Below are 23,446 nucleotides of genomic sequence, written 5' to 3'. Positions count from 1 at the left end.
AAAGAACTCATGTCATCGAACACATTCAATTAGCTCTCATTTTAATTTGTCTTTTTTTAAAAAAAAAATGTTTTACTCATAGAATTAATCAAACTTATGATTAAATGTATTTCTTCGCGCTCGAGCCATTGACCTTTTGTTTTCATGACAAAAATGAGGCCAAAACAAGGAAAAAAGAATTCTTTTTTGAATAAAACTAAAAACATGTTTGAAATGAAAAACTTTACTCATACAAAAGTCTATGGTCTTAGACCAAACATGTGTTAGTTTATGTGCTTTGAACCTACATTATTTTCATATTTATTCAAAGGCAAGCCTACCCTTTATCTTGTGATGCTGAGATAAGCTTTTTTCAGATTCTCTCTTGAACCCTAACGCAAGAATGAGAAATTCTCAGAGAACTGGAGTAAGGCAATACAACAAGTCTGAGCTTCCACGTCTGCGATGGACGCCGGAGCTTCATAAACACTTTTCTCAAGCAGTTGAACGCCTTGGTGGTAAATATAGTAAGTTAATCATTTGATGATCAATTGTTTGATCGATCTGTACCTACTTGTAATAATGAAATAACTAAAGAACGAGAAGTGATTCTGGGAAGCTAAACAACATGTAAAGAGCTTTTATTTAGAAGCACTTTTATATGATTTATGTTACTTGTTAGCTACGCATGCAGATTCATGCAGTAACCCTAAATCTATATGATTGCTTTTTCATGGACTAATTTTATGCTGCGGATTTGCAGAAGCATCACCAAAGCGAATTCTGCATATGATGAATGTTAAGGGACTGAAGCTTTCTCATATCAAAAGTCATCTTCAGGTAAATTAAGTTTCAGAATCTACATAATTAACACAAGAAAAAAAAATTGATTGATTTAAGATAAAACCATTTCATCAACTTCTTTTATTTTGTTTTATTTATTTATTTTTGCTCTAGACAATGTAAACATTTCTTCGTTATAATGTTATTATTATTTTTTATGTCTTGATTAGGGACAGAAAATGATAAAGATTCATATATATTCTTCATCAAAATAATAAAATCTATGTTCATCTGAAAAGCCAGCTTCAGTCAATGTTCATCTCAAAAGCCAGCTTCAGTCAAGAACCAGCTAAAATATTAATTATAGGATAGACTTTATCTAAAGGTGTCATGTGATGTTTTAAAGGTCGAGCTACAAATTGTGTGCTAATAAACAAAAGCTAAAACCTAGTGAAGATAAAATAATTAACAGTGACTTGCATTAATTAGTTTGAAAAAAGGATCATCAGTTGTGAAGGTTTAATTTGGCACCTTGTTGCGCATTAATTAGTTTGAAAAAAGGATCATCAGTTGTGAAGGATTAATTTGGTACCTTGTTGCAAGTAATGGTTTAGTACCCACCATATTTTGATTTTATATGTATATGATATTATCCTAATCATTTGTGTTTATAAAATTTGATGAAAGATGATAGAAATGGTAATTAACTTATGATCAATAAAACATCTTTTCAAAAGAGTAGTACAAGCCAGGGATATACCATGTAGGATTAATTAAGTGTACATATATGAGTATATAGGGTCTGGTATATTCCCTTCATAGTTATAATCAACCAAACTAGGTGGTGATGAATTAAACTAATTGATCAAATGTATTTTGGTTAATTATATGCATTTAAACAATATAAATTGGAAATCACCCAATAAATCATTTATATTTTATTGGTAATAAATGTGGATAAGAGTTCAAGTCCCTGATTTGCTTTGTGAGAAAAGATTCTTTTTTAATTATTTACATATGTGTTGAACTAGCTATGATATAGGTATTTTGTTGAACTAGCTATGACGTAGGTATTTTCGTATAGTTTAATACCTTAAAAAAATGCAAAAAAGAAAGAAAGAAAGAAACTGGATGATATATAAATAATCATTGGGTCACATGTCTATCCATTCAATTCTCCGATCTCCAGGGACCTGATAATAAACAACTAAACAAGAAATGGGGATTATTCACTTAAAATGATGACATGCATGACAATTTGACTTTGTTTGATAATATTAGGCAATAAAGGCCTGGGTTTCCTGAAAACAGATAATATTACCGATTAAAATTATTATTCTCAACCAACAAGTACGTAGATCAACTGAAATGAGACTATTCTATTTTAACCAAGGTTTTCGATTCGAGACTTGAGAATACAACTGCGTTAAAACACTTGTTGGGAGAGCTTTACCACCCTAATGATCCTACCCGACTTAAATATGAATTAGTTAGAACCCAATCTAATTTTCGAATACCAAATAGTTTAATAAAAAAAATATTATTCTCGTGCAATTCATGTCACAGAAAAGAACAAACAAATAAAAATAATAAAGCGGCCGCAAAGAGATGATGCAGTGTCTTGCTTACAGTGCATATTAATTAAAATTCCCAAATAGATAGATATTGTGGAATATTCACTATATATATAAAATTGATTATTTACTGGATGATTTTTATATTTTTTACATGAGTTTTATGTTTGCTTAATTACTAGATGTACAGAAACTTGAAGAATCATAATGGCGATATCACCTTAACCATGAAGAACTTGCAGATGCAAAGAGCACAATGTAACAATCATGGAGTATTGTCCATTTGCTCCCCTCAGGCTCATAGGTGCACATAATTATTGATCATATTCTATTTTCTGGTCATTTTTAATTTTCTTTTTTCTCTGGCCTTTTATAACATTAACTCATGTTTAAATCACAATCTCTCTCTCTCTCACACACACATATTATATTTTGCAGGCCAGTGGAAAATGAATACACAGCAGATTGGGAATATGAGAGGAGTAATTATGTCAAACATCAAGTCTTCTCTGAGGAAAGCAGTGGGCTTATACACGCAAAACTAGCTGCTGGTGAAGATGAGCACCAGGTAACATTCTCTTGCATGTGCGTATTAATATTGATAAAGATAAGACAAATAATTGAACATATCATGAGCCTTTGAATTTTTTTTTTCAATTTTTTTAGTTCTTTTATGTTATTCTTGATTCATATACTACCTCAAACCCTCGTGACCTTGTTGATTATAGACAAAACATAAATATATTTTCTTGTTGGGTGTTAATTTACGAATCTGTCCTTTACTAGATAACATGGAGTGAAGCACAATTGTTTTTTTAGTTGCCTTGCATCATACTTCTGTTTACCCTCAAATTAAATGTACATCCCCCTTGGTCATTGGGTTACAAGTTCAGTGATAAGCTGGTGGATGCTTTTAGTCTCAGTAATATTGATGGCACCAGTTCAAGACTCTATAGGGGTCTTTCCGGTGATAGATCCAGAAAAAATAATTTATTCTGGAGGTTAAATTGCATAAGAAAAATAATGTAAAAATTAAAATTTTTCGAGTTTATAAGATTATGAAGGTTATTTTAAAAGATTTAGCGAGTTAAATTAAATAATAGTAAAACCAGCTATATGAGTTACTGTAAACTTTTATAATTCCTAAAGTTAAATTTTATGGGTTTATGAGCTTAAGAGAATTATTATAGATTTAATATGGGTTATTTTACTAGATATAATGGGGTCTAATTAAAAATTCAAGTAATTTATGACCTAATCTTGGTAAACTATTGTGAATGTGTGTTCTAAAGTTTTAGTAGATCACAGATTGGATATATTTATAGATTGTGACCATTCAAAAATAAAAAATACATCCCCTTAACTTAATTTAGAACCTTAACCTCTTACTTCCACTGCAATTAGCCAGCCAATGGTTATATTCTTTGGGATAAAAGACAACCAAAATTTAGTTCAAAACAGTTTCTTACAAGAGCTCAAACTTATAGTGTTTATTGAGTCTTGAGGCTCAAATATGCAACCCAAAGACATCTTTTTGGTGAGTAAACATACCTTATTTATCAACTCAAGAATCCCTTTTCCTATCTAACACAGTCCTATTCCACTGCCAAAATCTGCTTTAATATCACTAACTCAAAGTTAGGAGTCGGATTTCCAACCTAAAAAAATTATTTGGTGTAACACAATCTTATCTATTAACTCAAAAATCTCCCTTGCCTTTAGGAGTTTGCCCGAGTGGGTTTTTAAATATTTTTTTCCCCATTTTTGCTGACTACCCTTATTCAAATCTTATCGAACATAAAAACTAAAAAATTAGTTTGGGTTTTGCTTATCCATATCTTTAAAAAAAAAGAGAAGTTGGTACGTATTTTATTTTAATATTTTTGATTTGTGATATAATTTTGATGCCTGGGCTAATCTTACCATCTAAAAGTTGTTCCGTACTTTAGTGACAAGACTTTCAACAATACTATCTTAAATTTGCATTGCAGGATTCACAAACAAGCATACAGCAAGGTAAAATGTCTACAGAAGAAGTTGGTGGCTTAAATGAAAATTGCGAGCTCTCACTATCCTTCACTACGACTCCTTCAATGATGATGAATCTGATGACAAAAGATGAAGAAGAAAGAGAATCATGGCCTTTAACTGACGGCTCATTAGATGACAATTTTGCTAGCAATAATACTCAAGAGTTTCAATCTCTTGGGACGAGTGATGAGCTAAACTTGGATCTTACCATATAATCAACCTTAATTAAATTAATTAGACTTAGAAATCGGAGATTTAGATTGTCATAATTTTTTTTTAATCCTCATAAGCTTATTGCAAATATTATGTACGATCCCAATTTGTTATGTAGATATAACGTAGAAATATGATTGTATCCTTTCTTTTATAGTATGTATAATTGCAGTATCCCGGTGCCTTTTCCAAGCTCATTATTTTAGGATGTTACTTCTTGATGAGCTATTTTATACTGATATTTATTTGCATACATAATAAGAGCATTTTTGTTTTCTTGATTTAATGATTAGGGTGCAACTGATGCTGATGTTGTAGAGTAAATGGGGACTTTCAATAGTTTTGGGGGGGGGGGGGGGGGGAGAGAGAGAGAGAGAATCTCCATTGAGAAAAGGAAAATGGAAAATGCTTGGAGTAGAGAAAGATGAGAGAAATAAAGAAGAAAAAGAAAGAGAAAGAGTGGGTGGATAAAGAGAGAGAAGACAAATTTCTCTCATTTTTCTCTCATATTTCTCTACACCAAGCACTACTCAAAATGAAAAAGGTTCAAATGAAGTGATGAAATGCACTTTACCCAGTAAGCATGTCAAAAATTTATGACTGGAACAAGAAAACCTGCCAGTCAATCACAATCCTCTCCATCTTATATTCCATTTCCGAAAGATGTATACATCCCGCTACTTTCTTTCACTTGATTTATGTTTAAACTTTACATGAAACCATACCCGAACATATTCACATTGAAATAAATAACACGATTACACATGTACGTGATGATTCGCTGAATAGAGGGCGCTATTTAATACTCAACTGAATATCCGATATATCCTTCAGCCTCTCTTTTGCAATGCAATGCCGCGCGCTCTCTAATTTCACTAATCTATGCATGTCCTTCACTGCTGCTTTGCTAATGTCTTCACTAATCCCTTGACAATCTTTGAAAACCACACTGCATTCATGATAAATAAAACTACTGGAACACTGAATACCAATATCTGCACACAGGTGCGACACTGCTTAACCTGGTCAATTACAAAACAATTAGATGCTTTTGCTGCCCCAAAAAAAAAAAATAAATCAGAAATTATCTTGAGATCTGAAGGATAACATGATATTTTGACTGCATATTAAATGACAAAAGTTCTCTTCTAGCGTGTTGATCTTAGGTTGAACTTTAACACTAGCATTGATGTTGGCTGAGAGATGATGTTTCTCTCATGGTAATTACTCTGCCTAAGGCACAAGTTTAATTAATGAGTCGGTCTAACTTGGCCAAATTGATAACAATACACCTAAAAGGACAAAACCTGCAATCTATATTACAGATCACAATTAGGACAAACAGAGAGTAAAGGTATAAGCACAGAATTGAGAATGAAAACAGATCTTTTTGGACTGGATAGCTTTCTAACAAACAATTCAGTGTTGGTTTGAATTATTTTCACCTCATTTATTTCCTTTTCACCAATTATAAGATGTAATTTACAGTAGCATTAGTACAGAGATATTACCGTCATTCTAGTGTTATTTTATTTGCATGACAATGTCAACATAGAATTAGCCTACAGTAACATATAAGCATATGAGACCTTTCAGTGTATGATGTCATGAACTGAAGCAGTGGCCAGGCCAATATGCCACTAAAAAGGAAAGAAATCTCTTTGCTAGTGAAACAATATAAAAGAAAGCATGTCAAACAGTGGGGGTGGGTTTGAAACCCTTTGGCTTATAAGTGTAGATGTATCACTGCCTAGATTTAAATTCACAATCCCTTCACTTGTGAATGTGATGGAAAATGCATTGTCCATTGTGAAACTTATAGCAAACATTATTAATTGAAATGACTAAAAGTCCAAAATGCCCATAACATGAAACAGTGGGCCGGCCACTCTGTCCTAGTTAGAGTGCAAAATAAGTAGCAACCAAATTTAACAATGACAGCTTCAAGATCTTTTATGAATATTTGATATGCTGCTAGTCAACTTTACACACATTCTTGATATTTGTAAGAAAAAATGTTGTGGGTACTACTATTACCTGATCAACGTGCAAGTAGATGTGGTAAAAAATGTACATGAAGAAAAGTATTCTGACAACCTGCACATGACACAATATTTTAATAAAATGTATTTAACAATGGCGTTATGATATATATCAATAGCAAGACTGAACTTCATAAGTCATTTAGAAAGAACAAGAATAAGGAAATAAATTCAAAAAGATTTTGAAAGATCGACTGATTTCACCTACCAGCCAAGCCAAGAACATCAAAATTCCATTGATGAGATAGGCTCTGGACCTCTTCATTCCTGCTTTGTCGAGATACCTAAAAAACCGGCATATTCATTAGACAGAAGATAAAATTGTAGAGGTGCAGAAACAGCTGATTGATTGATGGGAAATTACCATCTCAAATTGATCCCCGGGGTGGTAGTCTCAGAGATAAGCACCATGTATGTATAAAACTGCGCCTCCCCAGTCAACATAGCGCAAGCAGTTGCTGCTATTGATAGTAGATGATGAATCACCTGAAAGATTGATGGCATCCCCATTTGGCAGACCAATTTCAAGTTAATTTAGTTGAGATTATTGTGCTACCTTCCCCTCCTCGACTCACTCTTCCCATTTAAAGGGAAAAAGATTGAAAGAGAGACATTTTGGCTTGAGTATATTCAGATCCAAAAGAAGAAGCAACTTACATACTCCATTCCACCAAGGGCGGGATAAAACCAGATTATCATTCCAAGGTCCGCAAGAAAGTAACCAACAGAAACCTGTCAAAATTACACTTGGGCATTATGACTAAAACTTGTCAACTAGATAGAATATGCTAGGATGTAATATAGATGACGTGAGCAATTTTATTTTATTTTATTTTTTAATTTCCTACTTTTTTCCAGGCAATATTCAGCAGGCATGAACACAGATAGTATCTGAAGATCACTTTGCAGCAACTTATAAGTGACAGCACATTTCTGTTGCTTTTCCTTCATCTTCTCACTTTTTTTAAAGCACAGAAATCCCTTTGTAAGTGGATGCATTTGAACTGAGAACTCATTGCAGACCCACAATTTTAGTAGTCAAGCCTGTTGAATATAATAGGTCCTAGTTTGGTGACCCAAGGGGATATAAAATCTCTGACCTCTTGGGCAGAGCACAAAGGTCACAACATTTAACCAATGCCTTGGTGTTCCGCCTTGCCATATAAGAACAATAGTGCTCCAAAGGAAAACATTATGCAACATGATCTTAATTACTAAGACAGATATAAACAGACAATATGCCATGTGGTTGGTATATCTAAAAGTGAATTTATCATTGGGCTGCATGCTGATTCAAAAATTAATTCCAGCATCTATCTTCTTTTGCTTCTATAATACTTTCTAACTTAAGAATGGATGCCAAATATATAATCACTGAACAAATCTACTCAGTAACTCCCACTGGAATGAATTCTTCAGCCACAACTCAAGGAGTGTTGCAGAAAGAAAGACACAAACAAAAGCCATCTTCCACAGACAACCCCCAGAACCTAATTGAAAAGAAAAAAATTTATCATCCTTCAGAAAATTTCCCTTGCAAAAAGTTTCCCTTGAATAGGAAATATTTAGGATTCTATCGAAAGAAGCCATAATCATGCAGCCCTCGACAACCTATTTCCACTCATTTCTAATCATATTACTAAGTAAAATGGGATCACAAGGAATGAAAAGGAGAGTATTATGACTTTTCCTTTTTATCAACACCTACTGGAAAGAAAATAGATGTGGATTCCTTATTTACCTGATACTGAAATCATGTATTAAAATATCTAGATAAACCATGACTGGCACGTCTGACACCACAAAGAAAATTGACCTTAGATTTAAGAAACAAGCTAGAAGAAATTAGCCAGCTGTTACATTGATGGCTAAAATAATTTCAAAATGTTATTTATCCTATATATATTCTCAGGACAAGATAACAGAGGGGAATTCCAGAACATAAAACCCGGTAAAATTTGTAATTTAAATAAAAACTAACAGGAAATCGTGAACTCACCCCCAACGTGAATGTAGACGGAAAAGCGCTACGGAATGTAATAAGGCTAGCAAGTTGGTTGTCCAAAAAGAGATCCGACCAAAACACGAAGTACAATGACATAGCTGTAATAAAAATGGCATGGACGGTTGATATGGCCCTGCATAAGTTGTCAATTTAAGAGAAATGATTAAACTTTACCGATTGAAAAAGAAATGTCAATTGAACTAAATGAAAATATTCAATCACCTGTTACTCCACTCAACCCGCTGTATGTTGGAGAAACTGGAATAACTTTTAAAGTGAACCGCACTAATCAATTGGGCAAGATCATACACCTGAAAAGGAAAAAAAGGGTATAAAAATTTATAACTAATTAAATAAAAGCTATGCATTCAAAATATTTTCTAGTAAATACCACCATGCAGTAACGATGAAAAACATACCATCTTGCAAGCAAAAATGCTACCAACAATTGAAGTGTACGGGACAAATGGATCTGCTAATATATATTCCTTCAGCAATGACTCCGCCTGGCTCTGGTAAGATTTCACTTCCATGGTAGTGCCTACGGAATATACAGAAGCTTCCTTGGACAATAGGTACCAGAATAGGCTCCTTTGTTCTAGTGCTGCGATATTATGTTTTTTTTTCCTTTCACCTATAAAATGCAAAAAGGGGCATTTCAAAAAAAAAAAAAAAAAAAGAGAGAAAAACAATAATCTTTTAAATGAAGCAAGTACATGTTAATACAAGTTAACGTCTGTATGATGTATCTCACAAAACCATCATTCATAATCAATGCCATATGTTAGTCAGAGACTATCTTACAAACCCACCAAGAAGATGGCAGCTGAATGTAACAATCAAGTGAATACATGGCCAAACAAGTTTATCGGGTGTCTAAAATTCACGATAAAAGAATAACAAAACCGGTGATCAAAGCAATTCGAGGCCAAAAATACATACATATATACATACAACAGAGAACAGAGTAGAACCGAACGGAACCAATAATATCAAACTGAAACAAAACCAGAAACAGAACTGAAACAGAGTGTTTCATAAAAAAAATACAGCAAAAAAGAAAAGAAAAGAAAAGAAGAATATGTGAATGAATAACAAAAACACAAGAATGATACATCATGCAAAGTTTAGTGTTGGGTATGTATGTACCTGAAACAGAGAAAAAATATGTCACCGGAAGTTGCGCGAAGGTTGAAATAAAAACAATTTGATGTTTCGCTATCGTTTTGGCCCTGCGTTATATTATATACCAGTAAAAATTTGGATTTTTTTTCCCTATTTTTAATATTTTAATGTTAATTATTAGTATTATAATAATATTATATATTTATTATTAAGTTTTGGATTCGAATTCGTGCTCGAAAGGGCAAACAGGAAACGCACGAAGCCAAGGAAAGGAAATCTGGAGCCCCTTTTCCCGAGAGCTTTCTCACGCAACTTTAATAATTTTGTATTTAGTCTTTCTATAATTGTTAATTAATTAATAAGTCAATTTCTTTTTTCTTTTTTTCTTTTTTAACCCATGCAAATTAAAAGTTTACGACAAGCAAAATTAAATATTTTACTATCTATATAGATTTATAACAACTCCATAACGTACGTCACCTAAAACAATTTAATGAACCACTTAATTTGATCACGAGTCACGAGATTTTGATATAATTGGAATAACAATAATAAAAAGAATTACTACTACTTCTAGTTAAAATAGTTTTAAAAAGTAAATTTAATTATAATTAATTCTATTCTATGTAGATGCACTTTAACCCCACTCCCCCACCATCTCTCAAATTGGAGAAAAATTTATGAGAGACCATTCTAGTATGTTCAAATTTAAACTAAAATACTGATAATATGATGTACCCATCTCATGTAAATTTTCTCCTCAAATAACTTTAGTGACCAATTGCGTACTATGTGCAAATGAAATAGTCCTTGTGAGAATTATATATAATTTTTTTTTCTATTTTGTTTTATAAAAATGTGTTTATCGCTGGAGAGATTCTAGAGAGGACATCTAAATGAGAAGTCGAAAGAAGTGAGAAGATTTTTATTCAGAGGATATAATTTTATATATAAGATTCTGTAAACTAGTCTCATAAATTATAATTTATTAGTTTGTATAGCTATACCAAGCACATTACATTTGTGAATAAAATTGCTTTAATTCTCCCTCTCTCACTACCTTCTAAATTTTTCTTCAGTTTTTTAAGGAAGAATAAAAGAAATCTCCTTTTTTTTTTAAAAAAAAAAAAGATTATCTTAATCTCATTTATGATTTGTTAAAAAAGAAAAAAGAAAAAAAATACTCATTCATGATAACAGAGAATTTGAGATGGCAGTGCCTACAAAATTAAAAGGCAAAGTTTGCTCAGCAGCTGATGTGGCATACACATGCATGCCACATACCAATTGTAATACAATTCTTTTTTTCTTTTTTAATTTTTTAAGCAAAGCCTATAAATTATACAATTATACAAAAGAAAATTCTATAAAATGAGTTTGTGATCCATGCTATACGTTCGCGCATCTTACCAGACTTTAGATATTACAATAACTTTTAAGACAAACAAATATAACTTTTAATTATGCCAGATCACTTGAGGAAAAAAAAAAAGAAACTACAAATACCAATCGAGCTCACTCAACTCCTTTAGTTTTCCAGGAGTCAAATATAACTTTTAGGGAAAGGTTATGCTTAATTGCTCGCTGCCGAGGATGTCGACATTCCTGAACGATTGCTCTCAGCCACGTACTTGTAAAATGCCGACTGATTGCTCCCAGCCATGTACTGGTAAAATGCCGGCCAGGATGATGGCAGCCCTAAACGACGGTGATAAGCCACGTCCATGCAGAGTGCCTTCTGCATGTCTATTTTAAGTTTCTGCTCTTCAAGAGTACTCTTTTCTAGGAGGGACGCATCCAAAAAGTCATTAACACCCAAAAAGTCATAAACACCCAAAAAGTCATCAACCACTTGTGAGCAATGAGGGAAGTAGCGGTCACCCGTCTCGACTGCAATCACATAAAGTTCAGCAAATGCTCTAAGAAAATTATAAACATCCCAAGTTTTTCTTAAGAAATGCTATCGGCATTAAGTCTGTTTTCCACTTTTTATTATTTCAGTTCAACAACTGGCAACTTAAGGATATAAAATACATTTTGCAAGGGGCATGGGGCATGAAATTCGCAAATTTTATAACTAATTAGCCACAAATGAAAGAACTGAAGAGTCTTGGATTACGGAATTTATTCTCAATAGGCTTAGGGTTCTCTTATCCACAGATGTCTAGCTGCAGAAAACATGGCACAATCAAGTCTTGTCTCCAAATAACAAGGTCCCAGATGTCTGACTGCGGGTAAACATAAGAACCCATCGTAATGCTCGCATCCTTTTTTTGCTTTAAATGAATTTACTTAGTTTTGTTTCAATGAAAGCTTTATTTATTCCTTATTTTATTGAATTAAGTACTCCTAAAATTTGAAACCTGATTTGAATTTGCTTTAAAAGAGATTTTATAACTGCTATTACCCTTTTCCCACAACTGCCAATTTTAACTTCCCAATAACCTCCCTTTAAAATCAAACTAATGTATAACTTACTGTTTAAAGAAGCAAAATTTACATTCCAAAAAGCTTCTGTCTGAAACGTTTATGTTTTATATAAATCCTGACTGCCTTAGAAAAATTACTCTGTTTTATTTGAAAGGTTAAATGAATTTTCTGAAAATATTGCACAAAGAATTCTTTTTGTTCGTTACGAATGTTTCTACTGATTGAGTTCACAGCTGACTCCTTATCAATTATTTTTCACAGATGGTAGCAATTATTAATTTGAAGAATGCTTCGGAAGGATTGAGCTTTCGTAAGGTTTCTGGCTAGATGTCTTTAATAATTAGTTGTATGTATTACTGATTGAAGCTTGTGTTTTGGCATAGTTTTAAACAGTTGAATCCTGTTTATGTTTGTATCTAGAAGACTTCTATTAGTATTTTTTTCAAATCATGTAAGAAGGATTGTAAGATTTATTTGCTTATGAGGAAGTATTGCTCTATGCTGATATGCTGAATAATTAGCTGTGCATAGTTTATGATTGAGAATGAATTTTTCAAAATTTTGTGAAATACATGAAAAGAGAAAGTAGATGACTTTTTGATATTTTGGAGATTTGGATTTACAGGCGTTTAGTTTCACTCAGATTCGATACGTGTTCTAAGCCCTAATTGGGTCTGGGTGTCACACCTTCGGTCTAGAGGTAAAGAGTTGATCCCGTGAGATTTAGTGTTTCAGGGGTTAGACATTGCTAACTCTTTGAAAGTTTTGAAGGACACTGATTATGTAGGCATACCTGCAACAAATGTCTTAGTGGTATAAAGAAAGGTTCTACCATTTTGTTGAGACATCAATGTACTAACAATTACCCGTTCTCTTTTGATACATCTGATTACACCTAACAGAGCACTATAAAGAAATTCCAATTGGAAGGAGAAACCTGGATACATGTATTAGTTAATTATAAAGATAATCAGTAAATAGAAAGGTGCAAAAGTTAATAAAGTATATAAATACCTGTTTTAAGCAAAGTTAGCAGTCTCAATTGGCGTCCTTTCTGACCTAATGCTGAAAGGCCAGTCGCGGTATCTGCACCTGCTATTTCCATAGCTACTCTAGCTTCTGAAGGAAACAACCGTACAAATGCCACTGCAAAATATTAAGAAGCTGTTATGGCACTCATCCAGGATAGGCATAAATTTTTTTGTACCTCATTACTTTTGGGGCAAAAAACAAGAAAGTTTTGATGACAAAGTCTTGTGCAATTATTCATCAAAAACCAGTTCAGTGCAAACCACGAAGCCTAGATCAGATGGATTCAGAATTCTCCATTCCAAAAAAGGGGATCAAATCACATGACTGGCCAACAGTGTGCCCCAAGCAATGAGCGCATGTGTGTTTGAGATGTTAAAATGAAGGGACTCACAAACTCTTGAGAAGATGATTTACTAATACCAGTAAAGGAATATCACCTCTATTTTCCATATGAAGGGACAAACAAACAGTAGAAAGAAGTGTGCATAGCACAAACTCTGAGAAGGTGATGAACTAATACAAGTAAAGAAATATCACCTTTTTTTTCCAGGTAGTTCAGCTTCCTTTGGAAATCATCATCCATCACCTCTGATGACATTGCCAAGTTCTCAGACATGGAGTGCCTTCTCATCTCTCTCTCAAGGACGTCAATGCATAACTGGTCTTTGTTAGTTTCCTGCCCCTGCTTTGTAGCTTCAAGATAATCCTTTCGCCTTGTCACTCTCCGACAGATTGCTACAGCTGTTTGCCAATCTGATGTAGTTTCTGATGCGCATGCTCCCTTGCTCAGCAGAGTCACCATCACTTCTGGCTCATTACGCCTTGCAGCCACATGAAGCACCGTACGTCCTCTTGCATCCTTAAGATTGAGACCAGCCAAGTCCATATTGAGCACTTCCTTAAAAACCTTAGGGTTGCAGTAGGCAGCAGCATAGTGCAGAGCGTAAGCATCATCCAGAGTGACATTAGATACATCCAGAAGAAGCGTCAACAGTTCAAAATCATCAGTGTCCAGAGCCTTGTGGATTCTTCTGACTGTTTTTTCACGCAAAGGATCCACTTCTTTTGTGTTAGCTTCAGACTCCTGGTTAGATTTGACACGGAGTGATTTGATTTCACTTGAAACTTCATCAGGAAGCTCTTTCTCGAGACAAACATTGTCAAGATTTGACTTTGCAATTCTCTGGATGCAGACAGAACGGAGTTGGTTCAGTTGGCAATGCAAGGCAGCCACGAGAATTGGGATTACATTTTCCACGAGAGCCTTCTCAACCATGCTCCGAAGCCAAAGCTACACGGACAGATAGAGTTTTGATTCAGAATAATATATTCAAAATTCAAATACCCCATAGTGGGTAATTATTGGTAAACATCATAAAGCATATATAAAATGCTACAAGCACAGATAGGGTTTTGATTCAGAATAAGATATTCAAAATTCAAATACTTAAAGAGGATAATCTGTGCAGGAAAATAATAATGAGGGGGAAGTTCAGTGTCATGCTTATTAAACCTTAATGCCGATGGACCAATGTTCAGAGACATAAGCTCGCCTGCACAAGATGTTATTCTACAGCATTAACAATTTGCTAGGTTATAGCCTGGACGGGAAAAAAGAGAATCTCTCGCATTCACTGTTGAGAGCTTGAAAGCATGAGAGAACTAACCATCAAGTGAGTGAAGAAAATACGGATAAAACAACCTAAATAACAGAACAGTCAAGCCAGAGCATGAACTGACACCCACCCAAATGAAAATTGGTGGTCAAGTAAAATTTTTTCCAGACTCATGTAATCTATATACCTTTTTGGTTAGTTTTTATCATTCTTGGGAGTCAGTGTCAGCAAGCATTGATTCCTTTAGTTCGCTGCCCATCATCATCACTTTTGTCTCTTTCAAAATAAAACAACAGACTCTTGCAAGATAAGACTAAGTTTTGGGCTCTACGGTATCTACACTTCTTAACAAGCTAATTTTGGATCTACTACAATGCCTAATATTGGGAACCACCGAAGTTGCTTCACAACTGAAATTGATTTCAATCCCATATATGTTAAAACTATACCAAGAAGCATAAATTTAAGCAATACAAATAGCAGGGAAGCACAATTACCTGCAAAAGAAAAACGAGTTCTTTCATCTGAAAAGCAGCGGAAGCATACATCAACTCAATAGCATAATTAATAGCAGGAGGGCAAGCATCATGAGAACAAGCATCATCAACACACGCGGACACTTCTGGAGGAGGTGCCTTAAGCTTCCCAGTGTAAAGACGATGCAGGATATCATTGAAAGCTTCATACCCAACCTTCCCATGAGGCACCAAATCAGTCAAAAGATACTTGGGTTTCCCCTCACTGACAGAACCATCATTTCTCAAATTAAAAAGCCGACGAAAAAATTGACTGAGCTCAGACAATACGCTGCGATTAACCGCCACTGATTTGCCCTCAACAACAATCTCAGCTTCAAGCCATGTCTCTTTGGGATTGGTGCTTTGCATCCTTAAGTTCAAATTATCAAGATCACAAGTGCCTGTTGATTGATTAGTGGACCAACAAGTCAGATATGATGAGACAAAACTCAAAGATGCTGACTTTTCGTTCGCATTTTCCATGATACCATCAAGAACCATATTCAAACTGAATCTATATATATATATATATATATATATATAAAACCAGGGCTTAAGGTATATCCAGACTACGTGTGTTAGGGGCCGCACCCTTGTGGTGGCTCTATCCCACGCACGTGGGTGATGTGGCACTAAATGTGTAGACGTTACTCGTGGTCCGGGTGCTTTTAAGTATAAAATAGTGCCTCTTTTAACAGCTTAAGTTTTTGGGAGGATTGGTAAGCGGCTTAAGTGAATATATATATATATATATATATATCAAGAGAGAATACTATCAATCACAATGAAATGCTTATAAGTTATAACTGAAGCTTGAATCGCGATCTACCCATTAGCTTTAAAGATGAAAGCTTTGACCCAAGTTCACAGGTCGCGAAGGGGTAATTTACAGTTTCCTCCCCTGAGGTTTGGCGTATCGCCACTATGATAGAAAGTATCACCGTATATCCGATTTTACCCCCGATTGTTTGTAGACTGTTTTGTTGACCGTATGTTGACTACTGAAAAGACAAAGATACCCCTCACGCTAAATCAAGAACTGAAAGCTCAAATTTTCGGCTGCTGTGATGTGATGTGCCTTCGCGTGGAAGGGTTAAGTACTTTCGAAATGACAAAACACCACGGACAATGACATTACCGATTCATTAAAAAAAAATAATAATAAATTAAATACAAGTATACAACTCTATTACTTTGCCAGCTATAAATTGTTACATTTCCAAACAAAAAATAAATAGATAGATAGAATAAAAAAAATAAAAACACATTTCCTATTTGTTTCATTTGCTTCTCAAGTTATACACAGTATCAAAATTGTAAACACTGGAATCAAACCATGTATTCACAAATCACAAAGGTCAAAATATATAAAACAGATCAACAACAATTTATGCGCCGCGTTGAAAGTTTTCTCGTCTAGGACTGGCAAGCACCCGAATGGCTAGATCACCAACAACAATTTATGAGCCACTGTGTCTTGGTTTCACTGAATTGCTGGATGATTAGCTTGGCCTTTGAAGCTGAAATTTTCACCTACAAGATCTGAGAAAATAATTAAATGAAGTAATATGACATACAATAAATTCAACAAAATAAAAAGGACAAATTGAACAATTTAGCAATGTTGAAATTACCAAATCAGTAAGCAGAACAATTACTTGATAAGACTTTTGACTTGTCTAACCCAAAATTGTACCCAGTTCTACACTCTACTATGAATCTTATGAAGCCAAACTTAGTTTAACCTAACAACACTATTAACTCAGTTAAAAGAAGCCGCTGAAATAACTGAAATTTAAGGGGAAAAAAAACTTGATAAAACTAAAAGTAACTTATAATAGTCTATTGCAGCCGCATACAAAACATGAAGATAAATAAACATGGGGTCTATTTTCTTGACACTACCAAGTTTGGGATTCAAAATCACCATATTATGATAATAATGTGTTGTGATTCCTGAGACTGCTTATATGTTGGCAATCGTAGTCAAAGATGGTTGTCAAACATCCTTGCAAATCAAGAAGCTAATAAAGACCAGATCGCACTACATTAACATATATCAGTTCTTTGATAAAAAGATATTGAATGTTATACACTCTAATCCCAAGTCCTGAAACATAAAACAAAAGTTCACTTCACACCCTCATAAAGCTAGACAGCTACAGAAAAGGAGAATAGACATTGGATATAGGTCAATAAATCATTAAGCTAATTAATGCACATGAAGGAATCTGTTAGAGCTGGTTGTATAGCCCTTATCAGAGAACTCACAGAAGCATTCAATTTCCTAAAAGGAGATAGCTTCAAACATAAACATTTTGATAGGCAGCAATACACATAAAATAGCTTCACTTGCCATTAAGGAATATGCTAGTATTGACTTACAAGATAGCAACTGATAATTCATTCAGTTGCACATACATATTCCTAAAGTCTTAACTTTCAAATCGATTGCTGCTCATTCCTTTATTTAGAAACATACGCGATGGTGATTAATCCAGATCTCTACGATGCCGTTCAATTTTCATATTCTCATAATCATAAATTCATTTTAAGAATATCAACTCCACTATTAAGAACACAAGCTTGATCAAACAATACTATTAGCTCATAAGTTCATCAATGCCAGCAGCTGCTTAAATAAATTAACAAACCCATTTTCATTTTAATTAATAAAAAAACCACCAGCAGTAGAGCAACTTCTTCAACACATCAACAAACCCATTTTCATTTTAATCGACAAACAACACCGGCAACAAAGCAGATTCTTCGACAAACTAATAAACCCATTTTCATTTTTAAATATCAAAATAATGCCTAATCACTGATTTCTAACATGCAAAGAGTTTTTTCAAAGACTAACCTTGTACGCGATTGAGTGACAGTCGCCTCTAACGCCGACCGCAGGCGACACTCACTCGGCGCCAATAACGTTGATTCATTGCCTGTTCTTTTCTTATCCGATTCTCTGAGATAAAGTTGCAGGATTACGGTTGATTTGTTTATCTTCAAAGTATTTAGAGATGGAGTATGTGTGTTTTTGGTGGGGTGCAGCAGACTTGTATTTGTGATGGATCGATTTGATGAAAGAGAAGACTTGTAGCTTCGTCCATTAACAGTAACAAACGGTATACAAACGGCGGGGGAGAAAAGTGGAGATACGCTAATTCTTCCTATTAAAATGGAGTGATCCTAGAAAATGGAGTGATCTTAGAAAGGGCATCTAAATGAGAAGTCAAAAGAGCTGTGAAGATTTTTATTTAGAGGATATAATTTTATATGTAAGATTCTATAAACTAATCTCATAAATTATTATTTATTAGTTTGTATTGTTGCACTAAACACATTATATTTGTGAATATAATCACTCTATTTCTCCATCTCTCACTACTTTCTAAATTTTTCTTGATTTTTTTAAGGAACGAAGAATGCCGATGAGGATGATGACGGCCCTGAACGATTGTCAGAAGCCATGTCCTGGCAAAATGCCTTCCGCACGTGGAAGCAAGCCCTTTTAAGTTTCTGCGCTTCCGGAGTACCAAATTCCAGAAGAGAAGCATCAGACCAATCACAATTCATAAACTCCTCAATGACTTTGGAGGAGTGAGGGAAGTAGCGTCGACCCGTCTCGACTGCAATCATAGAAAGTTCAGTAAATGCTCTAAGAAAAGACCATTTTGTTGAGATATCAATGTAATAAAAATTAACCTCTCTCTTTGGATACAAAAACTAATAAGGTATATAAATACCTGTTTTAAGCAGAGCCTACAGTCTCTTGGCTTGCATAGAGGGTGTTTCATTCAAATCAACCTCCTTTAAGTTCCCACTTGATCCTTTTGATTTTGATGCTGAAAGGCCAGTACAAAAATTGGTGGCATCTGCATCTGCTATGTCCATAGCTATTATAGCTTCAGAAGGAAACAGGCACCGCGCAAAAGACACTGCAAAACATTAAGAAGCTTTTATGGCACTCATACATGATAGGAATAAATTATTTCGTATCTCAATTCTTTTTTTTTTTTTGTGGGGGGGGGAGTATTGACAACAAAGACTGGGCTGTAACACTGAGACTAAATCATTGTGCAATTATTTATTAAAACTAGTTCAGTCGAAACCCCCATGCCCAGAACATACGGATACACAATTGCCTATCCAAGATAGTGGATGGAATTATGGCTGGCTAACAGTTTGCCACAAGCAATTACTGGCTTCCAAAAACAAATGCGATTTGTTCTGGAAACTGTTTTCCATTACATTCTGCTATAGGTACCGAGAATGATAAAATGGATCATTCCAGATGCTTCGGAGTTCTAGTTGCTGAAAATATTCACTTCCAAATAACAAAAATAACAGTTCATCAAAAAGTCATGATGCTAGCACAAGTGTAGACTGTGTAGTTATCCCATTTACAGCAATGTTTGAGATGCTAAGATGAAGGAACAAACAAACAGTAGAAACAAGTGTGCGATGCACAAACTCTGAGAAGGTGATGAACTAATACCAGTAAAGAAATATCACCTCTATTTTCCAGATAGTTCAGCTTCATTTGGAAATCATCAGCCATCACCTCTGATGACAGTGCCAAGTTCCCAGACATGGAGTTCCTTCTCATCTCTCTCTCAAGGACATCAATGCATAACCGGTCTTTGTTAGTTTCCTGCCCTTGCTTTGTAGCTTCAATATAATCCTTTCTCCTTGTCATTCTCCGACAGATTGCCACAGCTGTTTGCCCATCTGATGTAGTTTCTGATGCGCATCCTCCCTTGCTCAGCAGAGTCACCAGCACTGCTGGCTCCTTACGCCTTGCAGCCACATGAAGCACCGTATGTCCTCTTGCATCCTTAAGATTGAGACCAGCCGAGTCCATATTGAGCACTTCCTTAAAAACCTTAGGGCTGCAGTAGGCAGCAGCATAGTGCAGAGCATAGGCATCATCCAAAGTGACATTAGATTCATCCAGAAGAAGCTTCAACAGTTCAAAGTCATAAGAGTCCAGTGCCTCGTGGATTCCTCTGACTCTTGTTGCATGCATAGGATCCACTTCTGCTATATTCGCCTCACACTCCTGGTTAGATTTGACACGGAGTGATTTGATTTCACTTGAAACTTCATCAGGAAGCTCTTTCTCGAGACAGACATTATCAAGATTTTACCTTACCACTCTCTGGATGCAGGGAGAGCGGAGCTGGTTCAGTTGGCAATGGAAGGCAGCCACAAGAATTGGAATTACAATGTAGCTTAGAGAGACCTTTAAATGTTAGTATAATCATTAGCAAAAATAGATTTTTGAGTATGATACATCATCCGAAGATAGCTCATGAGATTCAGAGTTTGTGTAATATTTACACATACACATATAACATTATATTTATTTAGTGATTGATTAATTTTAAAATTTTAGACGTAATTTATTGCATTCTTTCTCTAGCTCATAAGTTGATAAAAAAATTTCTTTAAGTAATGTATGACATATGAAGTACTATTTTTATCTTTAATTTGGAATAAGTATAACTGACTAAGACAACTATAATGGAATAAATTTTTGAAAAGGTTTAACATTATATTATTAAGGATGAGGTTGTTTATAATTTTGTACTCTCAAAAAAATTATAAACACCGATGGTTGAATGAGATTTTGAATTATTAAAATATTAATAATTCAATTTCCTGTTAGTGACAAACTTGCATATATAACAATTCAGAAAATATATGTTACAAGTTTTTTAACATCCATTCACTTACACTCATTTGACATAAAAATATTTTATCATTATATCATTTAAGGGTGAGGTTGTTTACAATTTTGTATTCTAAAAAATACTATAACACTGAAGGGTGAATGAGATTTTGAATTATTAAACAATTCATAATTCAATTTATTGTTAGTGATGAACTTGTTTATATAACAATTCAAAAAATATATATTACAAGTTTTTTAACATCCATTCACTCACTCATTTGACATAAAATTATTTCATCATAAATCCTAGTTGTGTTAATTTCCCACATTCATTAATGTTCATTAATCTCACTTTACATTTTTCTTCAACAATTATCATAAATATATACAAAATAAAGTAATGATTTAGTGGACAATTGTCTATATAGAACTGTCTAGTTAATACACAATTTAAATACTATTTTATAGAGAATCGCAGAATTTTACCACATGTTCAGCAGTTCAGGTGCTATGATGGACACTTGTACTCACTAGATCATCACACAACAAAATAATCAAAAGAAATTTATTAGTATTAATCAATGCTATTTTTATTATGTTGTGGTCCAAAAATGGCCAGTGAATAATGAGGATGGCAAAATTACAATAGCCAATTCTAGCGGCCGTTGAGCATGAGAATTTGGGTATAAAATTAATTAAATTTAAAAAATTGGTAATTTACAAATTTTGTATTTTCTTTTCTTAATTATTATTATATGGGTGATGTGCACCTCAAGTCACATTTATTATATTATAAATTTAAAATTTAATATCTACAATTGAAAATTTTATATTTCTTCGGGAGGGTAATGAGCAACAAATTTTTAGATAAAAATTCTGTTAAAAAGTTCTACATATATATAATTCATATCCATCCATTTCTAATTTCAATTTCAATGAAAATTCTGCATATTCATCTATTTCGAAGAACATTAATGTCATCTCAACCAATTTCTGTATGAGAGTCAGTACTGTAAAATACAGGTACAAATGCCTTTTCTTTCCCCCCTTTTTCTCCCTGAAAGAAGTTACACATGACTCGAGTTTTCAGATGAAGATATGGAGATTTTTTTTTTTTGAAAAAAAAAGCTATATTATAAAGTGATTTAAACAGATAAAATAAACAAATAATTAACTGACATATTTTTCCCCTCTAAAATTAGAAAATTCTGTCATTTAGTATATTACATTCCAAATACCTGGGAAAATACAACAATGCAAGCTTGAAGTTCCTCTGCTATTTTACAACATAGCCATAACATAGGCTCTAAGAGTATCTCTCCACAAGTAACAATCAAACTCAGTAAAACTCTCTTAGTTTCCTATAAATGAATACAAAGACAAGCAGCTAAGCATCACCTTTTCCTACCCTTACACTTTACTCCTTCCTTTGGAGAAGATGACGATGACGTGGATGACGACAAACCTGAACGATTTTTCTCAGCCATGTCCTTGTAAAATGCCTTCTTCACGTCTTCTTTGAGTTCCATGAAGCGTGTCCTTTTGAGTTTCTGCTCTTCAGGAGTACCCTTTTCGAGGAAGGAAGCATCGGACCAATCACAATCCAGAAACTTATCAACCACTTCCGAGCAACGAGTACGAGGGAAGTAGCGTCGACCCGTCTACACTACAATCATAGAAAGTCCTGTAAATGCTCTAAGAAAATGTCTCCAGTGGTGCAAAGGTTCTAACATTTTGTTGAGATAAATACCTGTTTTAAGCAGAGCTTGCAGTCTTAATTGGAGTCTCTTGGCTTGCATAGAGGGTGTTTCATTCTAATAAACCTCCTTTAAGTTCCCACTTGATCCTTTTGATTTTGATGCTGAAAGTCCATCATAAAAATTGGTGGCATCTGCATCCGCTCTATCCGTAGCTACTCTAGCTTCAGAAGGAAACAACAACCGTGCAAAAGCCACTGGAAAACATTAAGAAGCTGTTATGGCGCTCATCCACGACAGGGGAAAGAGTATTGACAACAAAGACTAGGCTGTAACACTGAGACTAAATCCTTGGGCAATTATTTATTAGAAACTAGTTTAGTCCAGATCATATGGATGCACAATTGTCTATCCAAAAAAGTGGTTGGGATCACGATAGGCTAACAGTCTGCTCCAAGCAACTAGTGGCTTGCAAAGACAAATTCAAAACACATGCAACTTGCTTTGGAAACTGTTTTCTATGACATTCTTTTATAGGTATTGAGAATCATAAAATGGATCATTCAAGATGCTTCGGAGTTCTAGTTGCTGAAAATATTCACTTCCAAAGAACAAAAATAACAGTTTATCGAAATGCCTATGAAGGGACAAACAAACAGTAGAACCAAGTGTGCTATGCACAAACTCTGAGATCCGACCAAAACACAAAGTACAAAGACAT

At 34.3% G+C, this 23,446-nt stretch overlaps 4 protein-coding genes across 6 annotated transcripts; 1 reads left to right on the top strand and 3 right to left on the bottom strand.

Moving 5' to 3' along the window:
* Positions 1-281: 281 nt before the first annotated feature.
* On the top strand, positions 282-4,861 carry LOC102621802 (myb family transcription factor MPH1-like). The gene is made up of 5 exons (XM_006485091.4): positions 282-506; positions 743-819; positions 2,519-2,640; positions 2,775-2,904; positions 4,328-4,861. Exons 1-5 carry the CDS (start codon positions 383-385, stop codon positions 4,580-4,582), a joined length of 708 nt encoding a protein of 235 aa, XP_006485154.1. The 5' UTR covers positions 282-382; the 3' UTR covers positions 4,583-4,861.
* Positions 4,862-5,202: 341 nt separating this feature from the next.
* On the bottom strand, positions 5,203-9,938 carry LOC102620842 (uncharacterized). Of its 2 annotated transcripts, none has more exons than XM_006484925.4 (9): positions 9,777-9,938; positions 9,047-9,261; positions 8,850-8,938; positions 8,622-8,760; positions 7,280-7,354; positions 6,987-7,108; positions 6,831-6,906; positions 6,618-6,677; positions 5,203-5,602 (listed from the first exon to the last, which is right to left on the bottom strand). In XM_006484925.4, the coding sequence occupies exons 2-9, from the start codon at positions 9,158-9,160 to the stop codon at positions 5,474-5,476; spliced, it is 804 nt and encodes a 267-aa protein (XP_006484988.1). In that variant the 5' UTR covers positions 9,161-9,261; positions 9,777-9,938; the 3' UTR covers positions 5,203-5,473. The 2 variants fall into 2 exon arrangements, with proteins under 2 accessions (XP_006484988.1, XP_006484987.1); XM_006484924.4 differs by lacking the exon at positions 9,777-9,938 and adding an exon at positions 9,570-9,732.
* A 984-nt stretch (positions 9,939-10,922) lies between these two features.
* On the bottom strand, positions 10,923-16,054 carry LOC112495489 (BTB/POZ domain and ankyrin repeat-containing protein NPR1-like). Of its 2 annotated transcripts, none has more exons than XM_015532246.3 (4): positions 15,328-16,034; positions 13,752-14,505; positions 13,197-13,328; positions 10,923-11,642 (listed from the first exon to the last, which is right to left on the bottom strand). In XM_015532246.3, the coding sequence occupies exons 1-4, from the start codon at positions 15,847-15,849 to the stop codon at positions 11,326-11,328; spliced, it is 1,725 nt and encodes a 574-aa protein (XP_015387732.3). In that variant the 5' UTR covers positions 15,850-16,034; the 3' UTR covers positions 10,923-11,325. The 2 variants fall into 2 exon arrangements, with proteins under 2 accessions (XP_015387732.3, XP_024956122.2); XM_025100354.2 differs by lacking the exon at positions 10,923-11,642 and adding an exon at positions 11,994-13,119 and having other exon boundaries at positions 15,328-16,054.
* Positions 16,055-18,762: 2,708 nt separating this feature from the next.
* LOC112498891 (BTB/POZ domain and ankyrin repeat-containing protein NPR1-like) lies at positions 18,763-23,446 on the bottom strand. Its single transcript, XM_052439900.1, has 7 exons — positions 23,411-23,446; positions 22,450-22,689; positions 22,267-22,389; positions 20,507-20,596; positions 19,867-20,413; positions 19,118-19,289; positions 18,763-19,009 (listed from the first exon to the last, which is right to left on the bottom strand). Exons 1-7 carry the CDS (start codon positions 23,444-23,446, stop codon positions 18,763-18,765), a joined length of 1,455 nt encoding a protein of 484 aa, XP_052295860.1.

The sequence above is a fragment of the Citrus sinensis genome, chromosome 4 (genome assembly GCF_022201045.2).
Source record: "Citrus sinensis cultivar Valencia sweet orange chromosome 4, DVS_A1.0, whole genome shotgun sequence".
Taxonomy (NCBI): Eukaryota; Viridiplantae; Streptophyta; class Magnoliopsida; order Sapindales; family Rutaceae; genus Citrus; species Citrus sinensis.
Note: the sequence above shows the minus strand (reverse complement) of the source record. Positions and strands in the feature narration are given on the sequence as shown.